We start from the raw sequence: 27,745 nt of genomic DNA, 5'->3' as shown, positions 1-27,745 counted from the left end.
TCATGTTGGCAATATACGTCTGTAAATCCAGAAATCTGGTGAACATGATTTTGTACATAATTTTCCTTTTTTGAGTGCCGGTGTCCAACTTTTTGAATCGTGAGACATTAAGATTGATGACTGACTACAGTAATGAGTAATATTAGCCAATTTGAAGACACCGTTTTTTTTGGTATACAGCCAATTTGACATCTTGTTTATTATAAAGTAGCAGAGACTTCACTTCTCGATTAAATATATAAAAACGAAAATCGCCCTCCTTTCTTCCTCCCTGAAGAAGAAAAATTAAAATGATGATTCGTTTTAGCATTGGCTGCCCACTTAGCTGAGAGATGTTGCTTGCAAACTCTCACTTAATCTTCACTAAAGCTAGCCCAGCTTCTCGCATTAGTGAGAATTGGCATGCATGCTTAAAAATTAAAAAACAAAAAATCTTCCAAGAAAAGTGCACGGTCAGCAAGTCAAGTAAGAATCTCAATGACCAAAGATATGGTAATTTCAACTCCAGAAACAAACAACAGGCTGAAAAAGAAAGATTGCGTTTTGTGGGAAAATCCATAACTTAACGGAAACAAAGACCAACTGGCTGATATATACACAATTAACACACACAAGCCTCCAGATTGCTGTGCATCTACACAGTCAAAGCTGAGGCCCATGAGGAGTCCAATCAGGCTTCGGTGGGTTCTCCGAAGGGAAGGTCAAGAAGTTTCTTGAAGGCGGTATACTGTGATTTCTTGCTGCTTGAAGTACCGCCGATCCTCCTCATCCACAAGAACTAAATTTAGGAAATACTTCACACTGAATTTGTTGTTAATGTTGCGATAAGTTGGCGTCAACTCATATGGACTCAGGAATAATCTAATCGGAATCGATTCCCCTGCAAAAAATTCAATTAAGTAAATAATTAAATAAACAAAAAAAATATAGAACTATACATTTTTTAACCACATCAAAATTCATATAATGAATCATCCACAATAGTTTTTGCATTCTAAACCGGCTCAAAAGCTCCAGATTTCAATATTTTCTATACTAAATGCATTATGCCATAATTCATTCAAGAACGATAATATGATTCATCTACAGGCCTGTTTTGAACTAGAGAAGCATGTGTGCCCAACCTAGACATTCAGTCTTGTTATTGTTGTTGTTCTCGTCAAGCTTAGCTTTATTATTGACAAACATTTTAAACAATCTCCTTCAAACTTTTCACCCAGAAAATTTCCTACAGGAAATATATGGACAAAAGGGGAAAGAGATAGCTAGGGGATAGCAAGTGCATTTGTAACAAGTACACAAGACTTGCTATATTCTTTTCCAAAGCCTTGGAGTCACCCAACCAAAATTATCTAAATCCTGATAAGTGGGTTAATGTAGTTCAATTAGAACATTAGGAGTCCTATCAAGTATGTTTTCATAAGCATGACAAAGGTAGCAAGTGCATTTGCAACAAGTACTCAAGGCTCGCTATATTCTTGTCCTAAGCCTTGGAGTCACAGCCAAAATTATCTAAATCCTGATAAGTTGGTCAACAGAGTTGAACTAGAACATTAAAAGTCCTATCAAGTGTGCTATCATAAGCATGAAGAACCTTTCACAAACAGATCCTCAACTAACTACCCTGCATGAACTGAACTAGCCTATATAGATAGGTTAATAAGGACCGACCAAAGCCCACATTGAGTTGATCAATTGAAGGATCCTATATCAACTAGATTTTCATCTATTCATTTCTTTTGCATTGCAAGAACTTGGCAAGCATTAGAAATTTCAAAGACAATCTTTTACCCTCTCTCTCTCTCTCTCTCTCTCTCTCTCTCTCTCTCTCCCAAAGAGAAAACAGAGTTTTGGTTGAGCATTTCACCCATAGGCCAAAAGGTCTATCCATCATAAAAACCACATGTGAGAAATTTTTCATTTGTGAAAATAATGCTTTTATCTATTTTCATAATAATTTAATAATTTATAATCATATATTGACAGGTTACATACTAAATGCCTAAACAACTTACTAGTACTGATCACGCCTATGCTTAAAAATGATTTAGTCCGGTACCATAAAGCTCAAAATAAAGATTTGCAATATTGACCAAAACCAACCGGTTCGAAGCATATTGAACTGAACTAGTGCAGAACTAGGCTAATTTACAGGTTCAGTTCAGGTCGGCTCCGCTTTGTACAGACCTGTTTTGTTTGATTGCCCGAGCTGAATCGGTATTTTAGTATTAGATCCCCCCATCCACAAGTCTGTTTGTCTCTCTCATGTTTTCTCATCTTTGAAACCCTAGCCCCCTCCTCCGCTTCAATGCCGCCGCCGCCGACACTGACACTGAGCAACTTCTCTGCGGGTTGGCTCGATCTCCCTCATTGAACACCCTCGTCCATTGCTCCGCCGATCTCCCTCACTGAACACCCTCATCCATCTATCCGCTAATCCCCCTCCCCCCTCCTATTTCTCTGACTCTCGATATAAGTACCAGCACCTTACTGGTGTACTGTTTGTTGATACGATATGGTATAGCACCTTACTGGTGTACCAGCACCTTACTGTAGTAACCCAGTTCCTGACCAGTATACCACCCAATACCGATATAGAGAATCTTGCAAAATGCTAAATACACCGCTCTCCTATTGAATAGCTCATCAATGTCCAACAACTTGAAACTCAGCTGAGCTTAGATGCTAGTGCCAATGCTCTCTAACAACTCATAATTAATGTTACATCTTCAGTTCAGTAAGCTGAAAAGAAACACAGCACAAAAAGTGGTATTTACACATGCATTTTTTGTAAGCCTGCCATATATGTCTTGCATGAAATACCATTGAGTCTTATCAATATTCATGAATCACCATAACCAAGTATTCTGAGAGCTAAGTTAAACTATTCCATATTTAACAGGTGATCAGATACTAGGTCGCTAGAAAGATGCAGACACTTGAACCATTAATTGGTGAGATATAAGTTGTTAGAAAGCTAAAGACACTAGAATCATTAATGGTAGAATTTTAAAGTTATGAAAGATTCAGCAGATATTCATGTGGCTAAATAAATGAATTGAAGACCAGAATTTGTCTCTGATAGCCAGCAAGAATAGGGGGTCACCATTAGCCACAGATGCCACACATCTTGCCTTGAGATACACACAGCATGCCTTCAAACATGGAACAGCTGCATTCAAGGATACTCGCGCATCTCAAGGCAGATTGGATGGCACCTGTGGCCAGCAGAAACTTGTATTCTGACAAGCCAGAAGACCCAATGCATTCCTAAATAGGAATAAGGCATCATAAAACATCCAGATGTATATCACAGAATAGTTTAAATATTGAGTTCAATACGAGATACCTCTTACAGGAGCACCATCCATCAACTCAAATTTTGCAAGGGTCTCAGTCTCAACATATGTATTAGGCCCTGATCCAGTGGATTCACGTCGTCTAATCTCGAGCTCCATATTTTTTATTTTAATTCTTACTAGAAGAAAGTATATTTTGCCAATGATAACATCCTTCAGATGATACCTGAATGAGGTAAGCTCAAGTTAGAAGGCAAAAAAAAGCCTACACTTCAAATTTAAGCAGAACAGGTTGAGAATAGCTATGTCTATGTGCTGCCAAACTCACTTGCTTTTGTTGTATTCAAATTCAATGTGCAAACAATCTTCAATTCCAACTTCCATCTGCAAAACTACCACCCTAATCAAGACAAACTGATTTACTGAAATAAAGCTAAAAATTGCATTATTATAGCTGTTACGGAAGGCAATATCTGATAGATCATTTTTCTCTGATATATGTGTAGTTGTTAGATATTTTCCGAGCATTTAGAAAATAAAATCATTGTTTGGCTTCTTTAAACGAGCTACATTTCATCATATCTCCACATAAGAAATTTAATTACATCTTGAGTCGGCAACTTCAATCATTCACCTAATGCAGACATTGACAAACTAGAGGTTCACCTTAAAAAAAGAGGAAGATTCATGGAATGTCAACCCAACATTAATAAGGAAAAGAATATACATTAAGCAAAGGTCTAACCCAAGGAGGTAAGATCTAAAAGTGATTTTTCTTTTTTCTTCAGACACATGGCATGACATGCATCACTACAAGTGTCCCCCTCAAATGACAATTAAAGACGACCCTTGCTGGGAGCAAGGATGCTGGTACTTTTCAATAATCTATTACTGGTTCACAGGCAAATAAAATATCCATGGACCATATTCAGCTGCATACAATTTGGGATGTTGTATTGGCAAAATCTTGATGCTAACCCTCAGCACTTCAAATTAAGCACCAATGCTGTCATTTCATATTGTTCTCATCTAATGACTCATTCTCCATATTGTAACTGATTCGCCGTTTTTCTCAAAATATCATGAATGCTTCTCTGTCATTTAGTTCCATAGGTTGTTGGCATCAGATTGACAGGTTGCAAAATGTTCTTAAACATTGATGGATCATTCTTTGATCCATAAAGCTGGCTCATATAGATTAGGATGAGGATTCCTGGTTGCTCATTCAGCTTAACTTTTTCCTGTTAACAGCTCAAATTTACACATTCTAAAAACTGAACTAACCTTGATGCTGTTGTTTATTGTTGGAAGAGGAGTATAATTGTGAACCTGATGGAAAAGAAAACACAAGACATTAGACACAGAAAGATGTAGTGGTTTACAGAGACAAGTTGAAATGCATGAATTAGTCTCCTCAAAAAAGGAATGCATACTTGGCATACTTATTCGTCAGAGTATACCCACATAACACAAATGGTTTCAATGAACATCATATGAGTTGTGTCATTTATATAATATTCATCACCATTTTGTTTTGATAAGGCACAAATAATTTCTCAATGTCTTTGCTCTAGAAAGTAAGAGATCTTTTGGAAATACAAAACAACCTCTTCAATTGAATAAAAAAAATACTACTATGAAAAAACTCTGCCTTTTCTTCCAAGAAGATGACACAATTCTTTTTAATCATCATCTAACACCAAAATCTGTAGTAATATACAAACTTCAACATCTTAAAAGTAAGTTCATGTTCGTCATGATCTTATTTCTCATTACCCTACTCCGCCTACCCCCTCTTCAGATCCCCATTCTATGTATGACTTGTAATCTTCATTCATTATCTTAATGAAATCCTCAGTAGGTGGGAGATCAAGTTTGTCATGTTTTACAACTTCAAAATGTGTGATCAATGAGAAATGCCATTACATTTTAACTTTCTATATATAATGGGATAGTATACTTCCTGGTGTGGTATAAAATATACCATTCTGAAAGAAGAGGATAAGTCAGGAAACATTCCGCATCTAATGACTTCAGTTCCGTTGAATTTTCAAATAATTATTGCAATAGAACTATACCATATTTGGCATTTGATGCCATCCTATGCTACTTGGTATTCATATTTATTTTCTTTAAAAGATGCACCATGGACTTACACAGAACTCCTGGTATTCCACAATATTGCTGACATAATTACGACTGACTGTTACTTTCAAGATATACCTGGAAGCATGTAGAGAAGATCGCTTCAGTGGAGAAGACATGATATGACATATATCATAATCATTTAAATAAAAAGGCACATATGATTCCAAAATTTCACATGATAAGCTCCATCTAGACAATGAAATTTAAGCTGTACAATCAGAATAAGCTCAAAAGTCAAAACAAACAAATAGTAAGCTGAAGGGTACCAGAAATTATTTTTGCAGGAAATTAAACTCAGAATTAGCTGGAAGCAGTTCTTGATTAGAGACTCTGAATTAAGCAGGTTTTGTAAATCATAAAGAGGGTGACAAGCTGAAATCATGATACATCACCAGATGTCCATATTTCTGTGCTGCTAGTAATCTATAATTTCAGATATTTTAAAAAATAAACTAGTAAATTTCAATAATAGAAGAAATTACTTGCCATTTTTTCAAGTAAAATGTTGGACACAACACAAATATCACTTTTGAAGAATTTACATATTCTATTTTAAGGAAAAACCTGAAACATAAAATGAACCAAAGTCTGAGCATTTATGCGATGTATTATGTAGATTTCACAAAAGCTTGCAATCATAGGAACAAGATTGACAATTGATTTGGAAAAGATCTTCCCAGACCAATTTATGAAAAAATAGTTCAATAAACATGCAAGAAAACATGCAAACTTATCTTTGCTTTCCAGACTGACATTCCCACATGCTTTCTACAATATATTCATGATATCTTGCTAGTTTTGATTTACCGGATTTTGCATATTTGATAGAAGCCTAGGAGTGGCAATTTATGGCCCAACCCACAGCCGACCTGCTTTAAGTAGGTTCAAGTTTGGCATAAACAGGTCCAAGTCATAAATGAGTCAACCTACTTAGACCTGTTTAATAAACAGATTGAATTGAGGTTTAGACCTCTAACTCGTTATAACCTATTTTTACCCAATTAATAGTTGCGTTGGGCCATGACCCGAACCCGTTTAATCCGTTCAAGATCCACTCAACTCGTTTAAACTCATTTAACTCTTTTATGGCCTTGCTTAACCTATTTAAAACCCATTTAAGTCCTGCTTAACCTGTTTAAACTATTTAACTTGATTCAATCCATTTATTAAACGGGTTATGCAGGTCGAGTTGGGTTCCTTGTTTAATTAAAAAAAATCAGGTTTGGGCTTGGAAATTTGACCTGTTTAATAAACAGGTCAGTTTCGAGTTGACCTCTTTCTACTCGATTCTAGCTTCTTCTCTAATGAAAGCTCCCTACCTAATAAGCATAAAATACCCAACCCCAGATAGTTTTTTTTCCTGTTGTTGAACTAGCCAAAAATATAATAGAAATTGCACAATTTCCACATGAGAAACAACTCGACTTTATTTAATAAGCATGTGAAACATATAAAGTGATTGCTTACCTCAATCTGACATTTATCCCATTATATGACTCATACGGCATTTCAACAGTAGAAAATTCGAATGGGTATGTTTTCCTTTCATATATTTCACCAGGAACATCTAATTCACGCACTGCATAAGAAAACATTATGTTGAGGCCATAAAGCTATCTAATCAAATGAAGCAAGAACCTGTTAATAAGCAGCAATTTTTTAATAAAAAAGTGGTATGCAATAAAATGGCAAAAGTATCGCTGTCATGGAAATGCATATGTCATGGCTCTTGTTTTGCTTGTCACCCTGCCATATGGAAGGACAATTTCACCTTATGAAACAAGGACGGACTCCTTTTTAACTAGCTCAATGGTATGTTGAAGATTTGTTAAAGTTTCATATGAAGAAAAAGAAATTGTGTTAAAAAGATATCTCGAAGAAAATGAACATGAAAAGACTTACAGTAACAACCAGGGATTTGAAGATATCCATGGCATTAGAGTACCGCGAGAGGATGGTGGGAGAGAATATAACAAGAAATAGCAATTTTTGAAACCAGTTAGCATTATCTAAGGTACTCTTACATTAAACTATAGTCTTTAGAGAAACAAATGAAAAATCAGCAGGAACAAATAACTAAAAGCTTTTATGAGTGTTTAGCATCTAGACTGCTAGTAAACAATAATTGAACATTAAAAATATGCATGAGCAGCGAGCATCTGGAATGCTAGTAAACAATACTTGAACATTAAAAATATGCATGAGGGCAATGATGTGGGCATGGTTGCATTGAGAAAGGGGAACCACAAGGTATTTCGTACATCAAGAAGTAGCAATATATACAACAGCATTCGAAACATGAAAGTCATTGCTATCACATGCATGAGCAGTCATGCTGAGAATGGAATTGCCAATTGCAGTGATGTTTTTCCAGCTGCACCAAACTTAAAACATTGCTCATCTTTATACACCAGATAACATGTATTCTAATATTTGGAGTGATGCTAAACAGAAATTATGTCTACAGTCATAAACCATTAAAACCCAAAGAGGGTAGTAAATTCAATTTGAAGCAAAAAAGGAATAAAATGCAGGTAGAGGATAAGGTAAAATCTGAAGCAACAGCAACCTAGAGTTGATTTTGTTAAAGAATTCATAGAGTACAGCTGAGACAACTTAGCAGGGTTTATTAGCACCCAGGATGTATATCCTTATGTTATAGTTAGGAGTTGAGACAAACTTGAGCAGCGAAATCATTAACCTATAAGAATAGTTTTAAAACTAAATATATTAGTATCTGCTAATATTTTCTTCTTTTTATCGGTACACTTACGCAGCTCAACAGTAAGATAATCTCACTCTCCAAGTGTAACTTACCAAGGGAAGTGAAGTCATAAAAATTGCCTCTGTCAAAATACAGCTCTGTGAAAAAAAAATGAAAGAAAATAAGGGAACATATAATAATTAGTGGTACCCAGGAAATCATTACAGTAAAAAATTATGCTTCTGTTTGCACACTTCACAGCAGATGAGTGACAAAATACAAGCAAACTCAAATAAAATACACATGAAATTTCTCAGTATGATGAATAAAAAGAGGACAATTTGAAACTTAATTATTTTATTTATATAGAAGACTGCAAAATAGAGTACTGGCCTAATCTGATAGAAGGTTCCTAGAAAAAATAAAAATTGTCACAGAATAAAATCTTAATAAGCGAAACTATTTCCAGAAATAGGTTATGCATGAGATGAGAAAGAATCTCTTAGAACTGCCGTGAAGAAGTGCATGAGTTGTTGGGGTTTATTATACGGATCGGGTATTGATGCCCTGTGCATGCATGTTTGTCTCATAAAACATCTATTAAAGGCAAGCAGAATGGGGAATCAGAAAAGGAGGGGAAAAGTATTCAATGTAAATAATCATAGACTCATAGTATATCATTTGCGAAGCAACAAAAGGATATCATAGCATAACCACCAAACCTCATTCTAACCTTCAACAGAAATATGTGTTCAAGGAAAACTTAGAGAAAAAATAGATGTAGTGAAATCAAGATTAATACAAAAAAAGTTAGGCATGGACGAAAAAGTTAAACAAAAAAAGGTTAATAAAAATTTTAATACATCTAATAGAATGTTAAGAAAAACCAGTTCATCAAAAAATAAAATCAGAAATAAAACAACATAGAAGGTCATTACCACCAAGAGGCACTCTTAGTTGCACCAAGATGACCCTATACGGTGCAACAGGACCTCTCTACAAAATTAATAAAGATTAATATCAAGTGTATTTTAATTTTTTTCAGAAGATAAAACTAAATAATTATTTTTAAAAAAATGATGTTGGAGACAAATAGTATGTGACGGTATTTGGTTCATAGTTGTATAGGCATGTACTGAAATGATTTAATGTCTTAAGGCTTTCAAACTTGTAACTATCTTATGGCACATCAGCATGCTCATATGAATGCTGATACCTAATTGATGATGCTATATACTTGTTTCAGTGTAATAAACACATCACATATTGAAAATCCAAAAGGCCTTTCATAACTCTTATAGGTAGCACTTAAACTAATATAAACAACTTAAGAAGGTATCTAACAACCAACGAATGATGCCTTACTGCTTCAATAACATCATGATCTTACCAATAATGAAGCAAATTGCTGACCAACTAACAAATATATAAAATTTGAAATACCTTTGTTTTAGGTCAACAAAAGTAGATAGTATATTGCTGATGAACTAATTAAATTACTAAGAAAAGAAAGGTGTATATCATAATTGATTAATTTATGACACAATTATGAACATGATATTCCTAACTGGAATAATCAAGGAAACAAAGCAACATAAGAAGATGGTATATTCATGACATATTGATGATGAACTAATGAAATCATTAACAAAAAGTTGGATGTTATAATTGATTAATTCATGACAATCATGAATAGAATATTTTTTACTTGAATTATCAAGGAAACGGAGCATAAATAAATAATATACAACTTGTATTAGATATAAAAATCATGACTCGCAATACTTTAACTTTGACATGGCAATAAATAAATAAAGAGCATTGCCCTAACTACAGTAGGTTTCTTGTTACATATCACAGACAAGAACATAAGAAATATTGTGACCACATGCACGCCTACAACAGCCACCTGATGTTCAACAAGCACTAATCAGACTCAAAAGCTCTGAACAAGAAAGACACACCTATCCGACCAAGGAGCTCAACTTTGATACCATTGTGTTCGACCTTCTTTCCTTGAATAGGATCGATAATCACCTGCATGATATAGACCTCAGCACAATTATCCATCCAATTTCTGCATAAGCAGAGGAAAACCAAAGATGATAAAGCTATATAAAACAAACATATGCTCAATATACCTCCCCAGATATGGTTTCTTGACTTTGGAAAAGTGGGACCATAGCGGTCTTACCATTATCCTTCTTTATTGAAGCCTGTATACAAAGAGAGCAACTTATATCCATGCAGATTCTCAAGTTCAGAAGTTGTTGGGAAAGAATGATGTCAACAATGTAAAATTAGCTGATATTGGGAAAGCGGTTTCCCAATGACAACATGAAATGTATAAACCAATTCTCTAAAATAATGAATGCAGCCCATGAGTTATAATCCTATTCTTGACCCCAATAAAATGTTAATACCTTCGCAGTGTACATGTGAATGAGAGAGATAGAGAGAGGTGCTCCACTAGCAAGAATATAGGTATGAGCATAGATAAATTATAGATATATGTACGTAGCCATACATATACATATACATACATAGATAAATACACAAATATATAAAAACACAGGCATATACACACATATTTATGAATGCTGCCCATATTTATATTCCATGTTTAATAATAAAAATGTTAATCCCTTTATAGAGTATATGTAAGTGCATATGTATGTATATGCACGCATTCTAGATCCATGTACATGGATAACACAAACATCACAGGCAGATACTCACACATTTATCATTCAAGAAGAAAACTAAATTTTATTGTCATCTTATCTAGTCTGAATGTCGCATCCTAGCAATCACAGGCACTGTTTTGTGCAAGTACGACTACTTTCCTTGGAAATAATATTAGTCTTGAGAAATGGACAAAAGAAAAGCAACAAATTCCTTCAAAAATTATCGAGGAAGTAGGATTTATTAAGATGTTTTAGCTCTCATAAAATTTATTGTAATAATGTTTGCAACATGGATGCATACAGAGGTGTCAAAGAGTTGAGGAGAGGTGGCTCTGCTAACTCGAATTAGGCTCTAAACCCTGAAAATTAGGCTCAACTCATATAGAACACTTTATTTGATATCAAAGACTTGTCTTGCCTAGATCACATTGGAAAACAAATAATCAAATCACTAAGGAATGATGTAATACAACTACAGACTGAAAATAACATTCTCAATGAGAAATTATCTCAGAAGGAAAGAGAGATTGCCGAGAGATACAAAGAGATGAAATCACAGTTTGATGCTTAAACTAATTCTCATGTGTCAACAAGATACACAGTACCAGCTCAACTCGTACTGGTAAATTATCGGCATGGTGAAGCTTGGATTAGGCGAAGGTTGGATTCCTTGTCTTAAATTTGTACTTTTTAAACCCTCATTCAAATACCCACAAATTTCAAACCAATATTCAATAATATCATTCCCTTAGTAAGTTATTCTTCTATAAGGAAAGATTAGGCATATTTGAATCACAGATGCCACATATGAAACTATATTTTTAGTTGGTTTCTGTTTCTAACTTTAAAATTATACTCTTTTCTACTAGAACCAAGACTATCCTAAAACAACCCAAAGCTAGGTCATTAGCTGAGCCTACTTCAAGCTCAGAAATAGCTGTTTATCTAGAATCTACATTTTAGTTATGCTTTAAGAAGCCAAAGGGTTTGTTTACTCCAAAAGTTGAACCCCTGAAAATTCCGATTGGTCAAGCCAAAACTCAGCATGAACAACAAATAGAAGACACAACTTCTTTTCAATGACTAAGCGATCTATACAATATTCAAGAAAATTGCTCAGAATAGCAACCCTAAAAAGCTGTTTAGCATATGCAGCAGGTATCATACAGGAGTGATTCATGGATTCAGGCCCAAGGCAAAGGGACCAATGATAGTTCCACTGGCAATACTAGCTACAATAAAAAGCTGAACAGAATATATCACTAATCGCCCAACAGAGGCACAAAAGATCCATTAAACAAAACGGTACAAACAGTATAAGCAAATATTCAAACAGATTTTTTCCCCCATGGGCATTAAGAGTCTGACCATGAAAATCCAGCAATTAGTAAAAACCTCAGCTCACATGATGTTTCTACCAAGACTCACAAAACATGCATCCATGATAAAAACAAGATTAAGAAATCTAAGAAGTCGGTTGATTTACAACCTCAATATAATGCCATGAATACCTAACATTTTACCTGTTTTCTAGTCTTCCCATCAGAAAAGGTGATTGTGATGTTACATGGTGGCTTGAATGCTCCAACAATGAAATTCTGGAGTAAAAAAGTACAATTTATTACAAACAAGAGAATACAGCTATTAACCTATATAACAAACATCAAAGAACAACCTATATACTAACAGATTCTAATGTACATGTTTGTAAGTAACACAAGCAGTAAGCTACAGAAAAATAAAGATTAAAAAAAAAAAGTGATGAAATCTCTATAAATGCCAATATCTCCAATCAAATGCTCAAGAAGAATTTACCTAGGGCAGAGCAGCTACACATTCCAACTAAATGCATTGTAACTATGTGATACACAACCTATGTGAGCTTTTCCCTAGAAGAACATCTTTTAAGCTTCTCTGGAGTTTTTTTTTTTTTTTTTTTTTTTTTTTTTTTTTTTTTTTTATGTTAACATCATTGCCTTCTCATCCCCTCTCCCTCCCCTCTCTCTCTACGCCCATTCCATGACAATATTCTACATCCACCAACAAATGTCACAGTGCAAAAATGGGATGGGTTCCCCCCTTTTTTTCTTCCGTAGATATTGGGGTATCATTCGGGAAGCTGTGATCGAGGCTGTCCAGTGTTTCTTCACCCAGGCAGCCATGCCTGAAGATTGGAAGGCCACTTTCATTACGCTCATCCCGAAACGCCAAGAGGCAGTAGAGCCGGGTCACTTTAGACCCATCAGTCTGTGCACAACCTTGTACAAGGTTGTGGCGAGAATCATGGTGGGCAGGATAAAGCCCCTACTGCCAGGCATTATCAGCCAAGAGCAGGAGGCTTTCATTGCGGGAAGGAACATTTCCCACAATGTCATGTTGGCTCAGGAGATGATGTGGGATCTCCAGCGAGCATCGAAGCGGGGCAGTTTGATGGCTGTCAAGCTGGATATGGAGAGGGCTTATGACAGGATCAGATGGAGTTTTCTCCGGAGGGTACTGGAGGCTTATGGCTTCCACAGGCGATGGATTGGATGGATCCTAGGGTGTGTCCAGGGGCCAAAGTTCTCTATTTTTGTCAACGGCACACCTTCGGTGTTTTTTGAGTCCACCATGGGGCTGCGGCAGGGATGTCCCTTATCCCCTTATTTATTTATCATTTGTTCTGATATATTGTCCCGTGCCCTCCAGAGGGCGTGTGCAAGCCGGGAGCTGGGGTCCTATGTTCCAGCACCGGGGGCGGGACCTGTCTCTCACCTACTTTTTGCTGACGATTGTCTTCTTTTGTCCAGAGCGTGGGTTTCGGAGGCACGTGTACTTCGCAGAGTGCTGGCAGCTTACTGTGCGGCATCCGGACAGAGAATCAACTTCACGAAGTCAGCCATCCAGTTCAGCCCCAGCACAGAGAGCAGAGTCAGACAGGAGATCAGGAGTATCTTGCAGATGCCCGAGCAGGAGGGGACTCTGGTTTACCTGGGAGTTCCCATCACGGGCCGAAGGCTACGAGTGGCGGAGTGCTCGGGGTTGGTGCAGCGGGTCGAGAGTAGGCTGGAGGGATGGAGGGCATCTTCACTATCCATGATGGGGAGGCTGACACTTGTCAGATCGGTGCTTGGGTCCATGCCGGTATATCTCATGGCCAACACTGTGGTCCCTAAGACGACTCTGTTGAAGATTGAATGTCTTCTCCGGAGCTTCCTCTGGGGGTCCCATGGTGGGGGTCGTGGGGTACATTTGGTGGCCTGGGAGCGGGTATGTCGGCCCACCAGTGAGGGTGGTCTGGGAGTTCAGTCCCTTCTGGAGCGGCGTGAGACACTCATTGCACGGCACGCAGCTCGTTTCTTGTTGGAGCCACATGGGCTTTGGAGTCGGGTGATGGCAGCCAGATATGGCCGAGGGAGCCCCGAGGCGGCACGGCGCGATCGCCACATCTCTTTCATGTGGCGTGAGATTGGGAGGTACCTGCCGACCGTGTTAGCCCATACCAGGTGGCTGATGGGCGATGGCCGGACCATTGTTGTGACTGATGACCCGTGGGTAGATACCATTCCCTTGAGATATTGGCCGACGACGGTGGATTTCGAGGCAGCAGTAGGGCTCCGGGTGTGCGACCTCCTAGCACCAGGGAGGGCAGAGTGGGACGTGGACAGACTCCACCAGTTGTTCGGGGCACATCTAGCCGAGAGGATACTTTCTCTGCCAGTACCAGGATGCGAGGGCCCAGATGTCAGGGTTTGGAGCACTTCATGCAGGGCCAGTGTGAGGCTGGGTGATCTGGCCCGGGTGATTCAGCGCGAGCATGAGAGTGGATGGGACGGTGCCTGGATTTGGAGGTCTAGGCTCCACCCGAGAGCAGCACTTTTTCTATGGAAGGTGACGTGGGACCGCCTTCCGACGAGAGCTGTGCTGAGCCGACGTGGTCTGGGGATCCCTGCGGAGTGTGGGGCCTGCGGTGCGGATGAGTCAGTTAATCATGTACTATTTGGATGCTTTTGGGCGCGGCAGACATGGCAGTGGACGGGTATCCCAGAGGAGGTTTGGCGGGAGAGGAGACTGTTTCTACAGATGATACGTCAGTGGCTGGCTAGTCCCCGGACATGTCAGGAGGCTATCCGAGCGACTTGCACCGCCCACCAGATCTGGTTGGCAAGGAACGCTCGCACCTTTGGCGAGCGTAGGATGTCGCCGAGGTTTGTTGCGGAGTCTGCTCGAGTATTGGCGATGGAGTTCAGACCTACCAGCCCTTCAGATACGACCTTGATAGCTCGGGACACCTGGGGTTCTTTCTCTGCTCAGGCAGCTCTTCGGACGGTGTTCTTCACATGGGAGCCCCCACCCCCGAGTTTCCTCAAGGTCAATTTTGATGGCTCAGTACTAGACAGTGGTACACGAGGCGGTGCCGGCTTCGTCATACGAGACCCTCACTCTCGGGTAGTGGCAGCGGGCGGCTGCCGGCTATTCGACACATCAGTGCCAGCGGCGGAGTTGCGAGCTGCCTGGGCCGGCCTCTGCCATGCGCGGCGGGTACTACGGGCTAGCTCGATCATCTTGGAGGGCGACTCATCCACTGTTATTGGGTGGATTCGGCGGGAGAGCATTGACCATCCTCTGATCCGGGATATTAGGATGATGATGAGGGATGTTGTGGCCTTTGAGGCCAAGCATGTATTTAGGGAGGCCAACGGGGCGGCTGACTGGGTAGCTGCATATGCAGCACACCATTCGGGATACGCCCTGTGGGCAGGAGAGCGGGAGTTGCCATTGGCACTACGCGAGATTTTGTATTTTGATGTTCTTGGGTGTATTCGGATACGCGTTGTCTGAACAACCCGTTTCAAGCAAAAAAAAAAAAAAAAAAAGAATTGCCTCACATATTCGAGAAATCCACCCCAAAACATTAACAGGAAGTTTCTGGTTAGGTTGGAACTAATTCTAAACCAGTATTGGTCTCAGATTAAATCTATATCAACTTCCCAATATTAGCCTTGAATTTTGCAAATTCAAAACGATTATTAAAAAAAATATTAGAGAGTAGGTTTAACCATTCTGAAGTTTATGTCCCAGCATCTCAGCCATTTATATCGTTTATACTTCAGAGTGTGACAAATAATAAAAGGATGAATTGAACTTTGAGATAATATGAAACCTAATCGACTAAGTAAATTTATTCTTTTTTTATTTCTTCTGCTAGAAATCACTGAAAACAACACAAACAATGGATACATATCCTCTAAAAGGGTCACTATTTATTTTCTTCACTTGTTTTTTTCCCTTGAATTCTTTTATATTTTTTCCTTGAATTCTTTTATATTTTTTCCTAGCGTTTCAATGTGTCTATTTGAAATTATTATTTTTTCGAAACCATTGAAACTCGACCTAAACTTCGAAAACCACTAAAAGGGCCACAATCTCAACTTTTTGGTACTGTCAAAACTAAAACTTCTCAAACCTCGCGAACCAAGACTTTCACTAAACGTAAAATCCATCAAACTCCTAATCCATGAGCGTCAACAAGTGCGTCATTGAATTGCCAACAAAGTACCAATCAACTTGAAGTTAATTCTGCAAGAATTACAGACGAAGAAGAACGGAAAACTTACCATCCTTTTAGCAATCAAGAACTGATCTGAATAAATCACCCTTACCCTTGATTCCCCCTTGATTCTCCACTCCTACTCCGACTGTTTCTAACCTCTCCGACAATATCTGGAGAACAATCGAAGAAAGATCGTGAGAAATCAGTTATCGATCTTGGCCGCAATACCACCCCTCCAAACAAATGTCGAAAGACATGGGATCGAGGAGACCACTTAGACACGGCGAAGATCGGACGACTCGAGCAACTCCAGATCCCGATCGCTCGCGGAAATCTCGAACTACGAGAAGATTGGACGAGAAGACGGCTAAACTCCACGGGGAGTGGCGGAAGGCGGAGCGTCGCTGGAGGAGATGGACACCGACGGCGCGCGGTGGAGGAGCGAGGGGCGGAGACGGGGATTCCTCAGAACGTCGAGAAAGGGAGAGGGGGGGTTTGAAGAGAAGCTCGGTTTGGGACGGAGGAACGTTCGGATCGTGTACGGATGCAGTCGGAGACACTACGCTACGACGGACGGCATTCTTTTAGTGTCCGTGGTCAAAGCCAGGTTGGACCGGAGCCGAGCCGGGTTGTTGATTTAGACCTGTGGGTGCGATCCGTTCTTATACTTGTTTTAGGCCCTGTCTGGGGGAGCTGTTGGCAGTAGAGCTGTTGGAAGTAGAACTGTCTGAAGTAGAGCTGTTATAAAAAGCTGTTTGCTGTTTGGTAACTACATTCGTAAAATGCTGTGGTACTTTGTTTTGTGTTTGGTAAACAAACTGAGAAAGTACTTTTGTATGACAAAATTACACATTGCATAGTATTATACAACAAAACGTAATAAAACATAACATATATTAATACATAAATATACAATATAATATAATATTTTTATAATATAAAATAATATTATTATAATATAGCATAATAGTAATATAATTATTAGAGTAAATTAATATTTGGTAATATAACATAATATTAAATTATTTAACATAACATATTAATGTATTATGATATAATGTAATATATATTATATTTATAGTATAATACAATAATAAAGGTATAAAATATTATAATTATTAGTATAAATTAATTTTTCATAATATAACATAATATTAAATTATTTAAAATAACATAATAATGTATTATAATGTAATGTAATATAATATAATATTTATAGTATAATACAATAATAAAGGTATAAAATATTATAATTATTAGTATAAATAATTAATAATATTGAAATATATTTATTTATTATCTTATTTATTCATTCATTCATTCATTTATATAAATATTTATTTATTTATTTATTTATTTATTTTTTATTTTTAAAATTATCTTTTCTTCTCTCTTTTTTTTTCCCTTTCTTCTTTTTTTTCTTCTTCCTTTTCTTTTCTTTTTTTCTTCTCTTCTTCTCCTTCCTTCCTCTCCCCCGTTCTCCTTTCTTCTCCTCCCGCGCAGCCGGCGGCGCTAGAAGAGGGCCAGGCTGCTGCGGCCGCGGGAGGGGGCCGGGCCGGGGCCGCCGGCGGCCGTGGGACGGGGCCGGCAGTGCCCGCGGCAGTCTCGGCGGCCGCGGCTGGCCACCTGGGAAATGTTCTCCTCCCGCGAGGCCGATAGCGCCGGGCCGTGGCGGACGCGGGAGGGGGGCGGGTTGTGACCGCCGGCGGCCGCAGGAAGGGGGAGGGCGCCCCCTTCTTCTTCCTGTTCTTCGGCCCCTCCCCATCGTGGGAAGGAGGAGGGCGCCGGGCCTTTCCGTGACAGGGGCATCATCGCCGGCGGCGGCCGCGGGAAGGGGAAGACCACTCGTCTTCCTCTTCTTCGGCACCTCCCCACCATGGGGGCGGGGGAGAGGGAGGGGGTGCGACGGCGGGGCAGTGGAAGAGGGTACGGCGGCGGGGGAGAGGGAGTGGGGTTGGTTGGGAGAGGAAGAGACGGTGAGAGAGAGGTTTCTGGGAGAAATTTTTTTTTTTAAATGGGGATATTTTGGTCAAAAATACAGCTTTGCGAAAAAGCTGAAAACAGCGTTTTCGCAAAGCTCCAAATTGGAGCTTCCCTCTAAAAGCTGTTTTCAGCTTCCCACAAAACCGGAAACAGCTTTTTGGAAAATTTACCAAACACCATTTTTTAGCTAAAACTACTTTTGGAGGGCCAGAAAGTGCTTTTTGGCCCTCCAAAAGCTCCCCCAAACAGGGCCTTAGGCATGCAGTTTTACGAAAATTAATAATTAATAAATAAAATAGCAGTTTTAAGGAGATTAATAATTAGCAAACAAAACAAAAATATGATTAAAATTTAGAAGATAGGGGAAAAAGCTCTTAAACCATTTCATTTAAATTTAAACTTGTGGTGGATTGAAGAGAAAATACATCTAAGCCATTTAAAATCTAAACTAAAAGAGAATTAGCAACCAAAGGTGTGTGATCCATATTTGACTAATGTAGAATTTATAACTATATAATATATAAATTACAAATAGAATGGTGAGATCTATCTTATATTATATTTTGTTCCCTTATATATCACCTGTAAAAGGAATGAAAACCAATTATTTTATTGGTTTTTTATAGCTGGGATGTTGGTTACTTTTGAAAAGGTAGTTGAATTTAATTAAATAGCAATTAGTTATCTATTGTAAGAGATGCAGGTGTTTTTTTTTTAGAAGAAACAATTATAGAGGTAATCATATAGAATATTTCTGAACTTCAACATTATTGTTTACATGCATATATACTTGCACATGCATGCACAAGAACCAAAGGATGATATTTTTGAATAGTGGACAAAAATAAAAAATGTTGTCTTTGGTTTATGCTTAAACATCACAGTTAATATGAGTTTTTTAGATAATATTATTCTAAAAACTAAAAACAGAGTCAGTCAGAATCAAAATTTGTGGCACTGGTGACATGACAAATCTAGATTAAGTCTTCTGACAAAGATTGTAGAACTTAGTGCCCAATGGATACCAAGGATTTTGTGTCCAAGACTATAGTGATTTATTTTGTTAATTCTAACAATCTATTTTAATGGAAAAGGAGGATAATTATGAAAGCCATGCAGTTTAGCATTCTCACCTTATACAACCAAAGAGACTATAATATTGGTTATCACTGCAATTGATAATTTAGGACTCTCATAAATAACTTACTAATAATTGGTGAAATAGGAAGTGTTCCAGGTCCAGGTGGCGGTTGCACCTTCCTCTCTTTCCAAACAATTTAATAATAACAACAATTCCTTTTTTCAAAAAGAATAATAGCAATAATTCATGAAATCTGAGATTGAACAATTCGGGCACAACTATTTCATTAGAGAACAATTTAGTTACTCATCTAGCCAATACAAGTTCATGGTGCTTAGAAACATTAGAATATTTTCAGTGGCATTCTTCACCCTTTCCCTGCAAAAAGAATACAAGTTCATCAGCTTATCTCCATCCCTAACACGAGTCTTTCTGAGTTTTTACAAAAATTAGGATAATATCTGCAAAGTTCATCTCTATTCTAATACAAGTCTTTATTGCAGTATTAGATTTGAAGAGCATCCGCAATGGATCCAGCAAGGCTGAGCACCTCAAATGGAGCTCTATTGCCTATGGCCTTGACAGTAAGCGGGCAGGAATCTGTTATCCAGAAGTAAGCATAACTGTTCACCAGCCCCTCTGCAACAATGACAGCATGATCAGAACCTGCCGGAGTGAAAAATAGAACAGATACTGTAATGGAAGTGTGGATGTACCAGAACTATTCTGCAGGAATCGCTCCCATGATTGCTTGGGAAACACACCATGGGTGACATATGCACTAACTTTTGCAGCACCATGAGCAGCCAAAACTTTCTGCAAAGGAAATCCCGGCAGTGAGTTTCTTCACTGGTGATTCCAGATCGGATTTCTGAACAAGAAAAAGTTGGTTTCTTTCTTGGTCATTGCAGACACGTACCATGTTGAGATTAAATTTATTCCATGGTGAATTCCAGTGTACAACATGTTAAAGAATCAATGGCCAATGTTACCACAGGAGAAGATACACTCTACGGTATATAATGCACTGTCTTCAGATTTGTTTCAACTACAACTGACATGAAACAAGGACAGATCAACCGTACTGACTGGAAGAACGTTAACTCAATATTCACTTACCGATGAACATGACACAAAGTTATACAAAAACAGGGAAAAAAAGAACAACTAATGCAATCCAATGTTAAAATCTGAAACAAATTTTGTTAAAGATATCAAGTGTTTCAAGAATCTCATGATTTGGGTCTCTTTGTCACATTCTAAAGTTTCCAGTAAATTATACAGCTCAACATTAATTTTCAACAAACTCGGCAAAAATTAGATTATAGCCTGCCGGCATAATAATTTTGAGGCTGAATTTAATGGGCTAAGGTGGACTTTATGGAGGCTTGGCCTACGAAGGTTGTTTGAATGCTTGAAGGAGCAGGTTTCTGAATGCAAGTTTTCCCCAGCAAACTCCGAGAGATTGTCCTAAGTTTCAGAAAAAAGGTTCAGCCTGTTGTTCTTATGCTCTCGCGGTTATTGCATGGATGTGTTGGAAAGAACGGAATTCCAGGATTTTTCTTAACAAACATTCATCTGTTGCAACCATAGCCTCAGAAAGACTCCACATTTTCAATGACTGGCCTACATTATGTGACCAAGATCTTCTGTCAGAATTCAGGAGAGTTTGGGCGAAGGTTAGAAATATCCCTAGAGATCTTTATGAAGGCTAACATACAAGATGTCTGGTTCTTTCTTCTCTTTTTTTTCATCTTGTTCCATATAACAGCTGTAATATAACTTTTTTACATCTTCCCTCCTCTCTCCTGTAATATTTTTCAAAAATTCAATAAAAGCCGGGTGGCTATCCCACATCCCTCTCATTCAAAAAAAGATTGTCCTAAGTAGGATATGTCAGATCTGTTACATACAGAGAACCTATTTTTCCAAGCTAATGGCTCATTTATCCCAAAGAAAAGGTGAGGGAAAAAGGTGGACTCTGAAATTAAGGCTATTAAACAAGCAGTGTTTTTATAGAAAAAGCTCATATTTGGCTTGAAATTTGCCTCAATAAGAGCTCCCTCGATTGGTAAATCAACCGAGCTTCAGAAGTTACTAATTCTTTCATGATCATCTAGATTAACTTCCTAATATATCCTCTCCCTGTAAAGGGGATCTTTGGCTTGTTCCCCAGGTGGCATTCCTGAATCAACATATGTAAGTTCCCTGTGGAAGTGGGATCTTTATCATGCTCCTTTTGAGTGTACAATCTTTAATGCACCAAGTAAATCTTTTGTGATCTTGTACTTTTTCTATAGACACAACCTACATGCCTAATTCTTCTCCAAGCCAAACCAACTGACCTAAACCTTAGTATAGGTCAAGTCTTATTAACCTTAACTGTTGCTGAATAACCAGAGGTCCAAAAATCATAGCCAGAACCTAATTAACCATAGCTAGTTTGGCCAAATTCATAAGCACAACATAAATGGACTAATTAGCCATAATCTAGCCAGAATTCATTTTTCTCTCATTTAGCCACGACCCATCCTTATCACACTTTTTCTTTTAGTTTTCTTTGTTCTCTGTATTTACGTCCCATTAGAGTCCACCATCTTCAGGAAGCATGAACAAGGTGCCTAAAACCTTCCTAGTATGCAACCATAGCCCATAACCCTCTCTTCGTCATAATTTTCATCTTTTCACTCATTATCCCCTAAAATTGGGATCAGAAGATCTACACTTCCAATCAGCCGGTTAAATCATTATAGATGAACATACAAATTTCAAATTCTTAGAAACAGATCTGATCTGTAAAAGAGTACCTTTTCGACACGAGGAAAAATAGATCAAATCATTTCTCTTTTTTTAAAAAAAGAACCAAGATATTTTATTGATACCTGACATTCAATAAGAGTGCCTCCAGACTGCACCAAGTCATCAACAATTACAACATGCCGACCCTCAGGGTTCCCTTCCTTAATTCGAACTATCCTCTTATCACCTTCACGAACTTTTGCACAAACAACCTGGCATTCACAACTTACAAGGAAATTTCAGGCAAAGACTGGGAATAATGATTAGTACATTCTATGCTCTAGACCAACAATCTAACCATAGGAAAATTTTGCAGTTGCTTGTGAAAACGCTTCCATGCACCATCATCCGGGAATGCTATAGTTACCTGCAGAGAATATAAAAGTTTATCGAATTCTTAGCAGATAAACTGCTTCCTCCAAAACTCCAACTTAGAGCTACGACATGATGGAACTAATGCAAGTAAATGCTTTTCCTAGTATATGTAATCATAAACAACAAAAAGTGATGATACTTTATAGTGCAAATATAACAACAATACGCACATTATCAGCATCAGGAAGTTGGCGAAGACGTTGCAACAACAGAGGTATCCCACTTTCAAAGCAAGGCAAGACATCATCCCCAAAGTAGAATCTTTCCTGAGAAAATCATGATTAAAATATCAATACATGGCAAGATTAATTCTTGGTAATGGCATTAATCCTGTATGCAGAGCTACTAAAATTTCATGAGACAGATACTCTTACGAGTAAAGGCTCAGTACATACATATGCAATACAAACAGAGAACAGACAAAAATTTGAATAAAAAAATGAGACTCAAGTCATGCAGAAATAGCAGATTTTAATAAAGGCAATAATTCACTGTTTGATTATCAAATTTTTTATATGAAATTCTTTAACAACGAGAAAGAACAGTACATGTGCCAAATACAAAACCAGAAGCATATAAAAATAAAATCGGCAATTAAATTAAGTAACAGCTCGAGAACAAAGCCATATCCCCAGATCTTAAGTCAGGATTTGTAACCACAAAGATATTGCAGATAGTTCAAATTTGAAGAACAAAGTTAAAATCTCAAGAGTGAGAAATATACCAAAGTAACATTACAAGAAAATTTTATGCATAGAAAAGGATATGAATGTAAAAAAATAATATCAATATGTTATCTGAAACATGAAATGAAAACCCACAATTTAGAAAATATTCATCAACACAACTTTATTACAAGGTAAATTTCAGATTAATGCCACAAAAGTTCAAAAAGAAAAAAAGATGGCATTTCAAGGGGTTAAAGCATAAGCACAAAACATAAACATATCTTTTTCATATCAATAAACCAAAATTTGGAGATACAACCCATGCATACTATATATATATATATATATATATATATATATATATATATATATATATATATATATATATATATATATATATACCATAGCAGGACATTCTAGCAATACACATCAAGCTGGCTTTTAGATATTCACGAGTCCATGTGTATGTTCCCAAATAAGGAATCTGAAGCTTAAATATTCAAACGAAGGGGCATTTTTTAGCAGCATAACATTTAGAAGGAAGTTCCAATAGCCTAAAAATAGAAGGATGGCAGTTGAGGAGGAAAAACTGGCAGTAGATAATGGAACTCTGGAAATGTAGTCCTAAGAGAAATGGAAATTAGCCAACAACAAAATATTGTGGCAGCCAGTAACAGCATTTCATCCTAAGTAATTTCTTATGAGATTAGATGCAGATATTTTCTATACAGAACAATAAAGAAGAATCTATCAAAACATACATAAGTAAATGAAGATGCATATAAGTTCTTGGAAAATCACAAATCCATGGATATAAATTCCAGATTTATTTACAAAGAAAAGCAACCTGCAGAGCATGTATGTCATAGATGACCACACTGGTTGGACCGCCCCTAGATTTAGGGATCATTGACAATATGCGTGCCATTGTAAATGCAGTAGCCACATCTCCTTCTTCTTCCACACGTTCGAAAGAACCAGTTGGGAAGAATGGTAAAACCAATGTAAAGGAGGCAATGAAGAGCTTTGGCAACGCAAATATTGCAGATATCTGCTCAAAAATTACTCCAGGAGAACTGAAAGAAGCTAAAAAAGCAACATGCTGCCCTCTAATATCATGTGCATTGTTGATGAAGAGATTCGGGAATCCATCATCAAAGCTTCTGAGATAAGCATAAGAATGTATCAATTCTTCTAAATTAACATATGTCACAGAAAGCATTACTTATGGTATGGAACATAAGCTTCTTGACTTTGTATCCTTATTGGAAATTTGTATTAGAGAAATTGGAAAAAAAACAAACTCTATCAAGTAGTGATAGACCAAGTCAAGATGAACGAGTAAGTTTAATATAAGCAAGAAATTTTATTAGCCTGTTATATAGAACAAGTATTAGGGATATCTGATGCACTCATACATGTATACGCATTGTTTGTGGTTTGCAGGATTAAAGGGCAAGGAAGGAGAAATATCATTCCCAAAAAGGAGCAAAAATATTGAGTGACATATGAGCTAAGGTCAAGAAAGTATAAGATAACCAAGATTTGCATTAACTTTACTTCCCTAGGCACTGCATTCTGCTTCTCAGGGCCTTCATTCTGTTGAATTAGCTTACAGCAAATTTTATTGAGGCAACTGGTTCAATAGTTTTATTTATGGCTTCTAGTAACTTAAGTGCCATTTCTTTCCCTTGAAATTTACTGCACCCACTGTCACAAAATTTCAGAGAAAGAAGATGCTTCTTACTCAATCTCTTACATAATAAAATTTATTAAAATGAAAAAGAAATTGCTACATAAATATATGTCATCATTCTTTCTCTTAATGAGAAAAAGGACAGTTAATGGCAATAAAACCAGCATTGCACATGCTCCACTTACTTTTAACTTACTGCAATTTCCAAGCAAGAATATTTCGTAAAGTTGCCTTAATAAAATAAGTAACAATGTGACTCTATAAGCAGATATCACAAGTGATCTGAAAATTTGTCATCATATATGAAAAATAGCAGAAGCTAGAAAATATTTTCTCAAAGAAAACCATTCCATCTATTGACAACTTAAAGTAGTACAAAAATCTTCGATTATATATGAGAATGTTTAAATAAAATTAGTTTCTACAACAAGCTCAATGAAATGAGTGCATTCCAATCCAGACTACACAGGCCACAATGTCAATAATTGTACCTTATCTGAATACAAAAATGAAAAAAGCATGGTGGAATTCACAAAATTAATGTGCACCAAGCAGGTTAAGTACAACTTCAAGGGAAAAAAGAACCCAAAAGTGAGCAAACACTGTAATACTAAACAGGAAAAAACCTTGAGAATGATGGTGGAGCACCAAAAAGAGAAAGAGAGTAACCTCCCAACTTATCCAAAAAAAAACTAAATAAGAATTTTTTTAAAAAAGAAAAAAATAAAAAGAATCTTCAAGATAATGGCAATAAATAACTCTACAAGCTTCTTCCTCATAAATTGGAAAAAAAATCATGAAACAATATATGAAGAACCAAAATGGTGTCATGTTTTAGAAGACACACACACATATGTACACACATACATATATGTATGTACATACCTACATAATATGCATATAAGCAGAAATACATGTTCATACCTTTAAACACACACAAAGGAACATTTTGCATAAGCACACATAGGCAACATTAATTGGCCAGAAGGGGCATCATCATCATATAAATGTCTGAAACTAAATACACCTCTATCAACTCCACAAATGGAGATCTTAAAATATTGCACTGTCAAACACATTAATTTCCTTAAGACATATAAGTTCATCCATGATCATCTATCAGCAAGCTGATAAAGAATGAGTGCTTGAATGTACCATTTGAAGATGAAAGGCCAAATACAGAATGGCCTAGCTTACCATAATCAATTCACAATGCTACTCCAATGTTGACTGACTTATCAAGCATCATTAGAGAATAAATTTCACAGTACTTGTAAAGAAGACTACTACAGTAGCCATGGAAAGATATTTGAGTCATTGAAAAGGCATCCCTTATTACATTCCATATCACATCCATAAACTTCAGAATTCTTCTACTAAACTTCTTTGATGGGTAGGGGTGGCAAAATATGATCCGACCCGCCAATCCGACCCGTATTCGACCCGCCATAAACAGATTTGGGTTTGGTCTAAACAGGTTCGGGTCGTAAACAGGTCGACCCATTTAACTTATTTATTAATTGAGTCGGATACAGGTTTTAGATGTCTGATCCGTTTAAACTGTTTAACCCGTTTAACTGTCGGACAAGTTAAACCGGTCTAAACAGGTTAAACAGGCCTAAACAGGTTAAACGGGTCTAAACAGGTCGGGTTGGGCAGGTTAAACGGGTTGGGTTGGGTAGGTTAAACAAATCTAAATAGGTTAAACGGGTCGGGTTGGGCACAGGTTAAATAGATCGGGTTGGATTAGGCAAACAGTTTACCTGTTTATCAAACAGGTTAAACGGATCGGGTCGGATTACCTATTTATTAAACATGATAGGTTCAGGTTGTAATTTCTGACTTGTTTAATAAACAGGTCGGGTTCAAGTTTATGATATTCTGACCCGACCTGCATGTGACCCGACCCGTTTATGATCCGACCCGACCCAATTGCCACCCCTATTGATGGGTTCATGATTATGGTTCATTCTGAGTTTTTTTTTTTTTTTTTGCTTCTTCTTCCTCCTTGATTATCTCTTGGTAACTCCATTTGTTGTGCCAATCAGAGAAGGTTGGGTTAGCGTGCCTTCTATGGCCTTTTTCCATTCAAAATGTACGTTTTTGCAAGTTGTATGCTAGGAACCTTGTTTTTTTCTTTAACAGATTTATACGTCATGAACTCAGCACCTCTATTTCACAACACAAAAGAACAATAAAACAGAAAAAAAGAAAAGCACTTTACCAACTCAGTGACCTTCCATTTCACAGACAAGAGCAGCAACTTTAAGAAGCAAGCAGCACCTAAAAGCATAAAAATCTGATCTTTAGGCAAAAAATCGCAAATCTACTTAATAAAATTATATTATCTATCATCTTCGCTGAAATTTTTTCCCAACAAAAGCCTCACAATCCAGAGATTTATGAATTCAGCACTTCTTCTAGAAAGAAAAAGAAATAAAAAGCTATGAATACATCACTGGCGGTGCAAGAAAGAATAAAAATCTAATCTTTTGGGGAAATTTGACAAATCCAGCTAATAAAATAAACTATCTAACTATGTTTGCAAAAAATTTTCCAAATAAACACCTCGGTGTTCAGAATTTCATTGGCTCAGCACTTCTTCCACACAAAAAGCGGAGATTCTAGGCAACAATTTAATCATTTTATATGTACTACAAGCATCTCCAATCATGGGCTGCCCAGGAAAATACCAAAAATATCTGATCTTTAGGGGAAAAATCACGAGACCAACAACACGCAAACTAATTCACATGCCGATCTACCTATTCA

General features: G+C 37.4%; 2 protein-coding genes across 8 annotated transcripts in view; both read right to left on the bottom strand.

Annotated features, from left to right (window-relative positions):
* Window positions 1-463: 463 nt before the first annotated feature.
* Window positions 464-16,981, bottom strand: LOC103705179 (vacuolar protein sorting-associated protein 26A). 4 transcript variants are annotated; one of them, XM_008788804.6, is made up of 12 exons: window positions 16,643-16,981; window positions 16,436-16,541; window positions 12,362-12,436; window positions 10,293-10,367; window positions 10,116-10,188; window positions 8,265-8,309; window positions 6,915-7,026; window positions 5,456-5,522; window positions 4,584-4,628; window positions 3,628-3,683; window positions 3,350-3,525; window positions 464-880 (listed from the first exon to the last, which is right to left on the bottom strand). In XM_008788804.6, the coding sequence occupies exons 2-12, from the start codon at window positions 16,436-16,438 to the stop codon at window positions 702-704; spliced, it is 906 nt and encodes a 301-aa protein (XP_008787026.4). In that variant the 5' UTR covers window positions 16,439-16,541; window positions 16,643-16,981; the 3' UTR covers window positions 464-701. The 4 variants fall into 4 exon arrangements, with proteins under 4 accessions (XP_008787026.4, XP_008787027.4, XP_026659699.4 ...); XM_008788805.6 differs by having other exon boundaries at window positions 16,646-16,970; XM_026803898.4 differs by having other exon boundaries at window positions 16,481-16,541; window positions 16,643-16,843.
* Window positions 16,982-19,689: 2,708 nt separating this feature from the next.
* LOC103705178 (Phosphoribosyltransferase family protein) overlaps window positions 19,690-27,745 on the bottom strand; it is an 8,468-nt gene continuing 412 nt past the window's right edge. Inside the window, exons 2-8 of one of the 4 annotated variants that reach the window (XR_003385299.4) lie at window positions 24,125-24,440; window positions 22,780-22,875; window positions 22,533-22,601; window positions 22,318-22,446; window positions 20,152-20,306; window positions 19,986-20,074; window positions 19,690-19,813 (exon numbers count right to left, since the gene is read on the bottom strand). Coding sequence is in view for 3 of the 4 variants with exons in the window: in XM_088714078.1 (XP_088570204.1) it covers window positions 19,941-20,074; window positions 20,152-20,251; window positions 22,318-22,446; window positions 22,533-22,601; window positions 22,780-22,875; window positions 24,125-24,440 (844 nt within the window). In the remaining variant the exon portion in view is untranslated. Of the gene's footprint in view, window positions 20,075-20,151; window positions 20,307-22,317; window positions 22,447-22,532; window positions 22,602-22,779; window positions 22,876-24,124; window positions 24,441-27,745 lie in introns of all 4 variants that reach the window. The other 3 variants (XM_008788803.5, XM_088714078.1, XM_039117657.3) reach the window with 3 other exon arrangements.

This window comes from Phoenix dactylifera, chromosome 18 (genome assembly GCF_051530095.1).
Source record: "Phoenix dactylifera cultivar Ajwa chromosome 18, Ajwa_hap1_PhDact_Kaust_v1.1, whole genome shotgun sequence".
Classification (NCBI taxonomy): Eukaryota; Viridiplantae; Streptophyta; class Magnoliopsida; order Arecales; family Arecaceae; genus Phoenix; species Phoenix dactylifera.
Note: the sequence above shows the minus strand (reverse complement) of the source record. Positions and strands in the feature narration are given on the sequence as shown.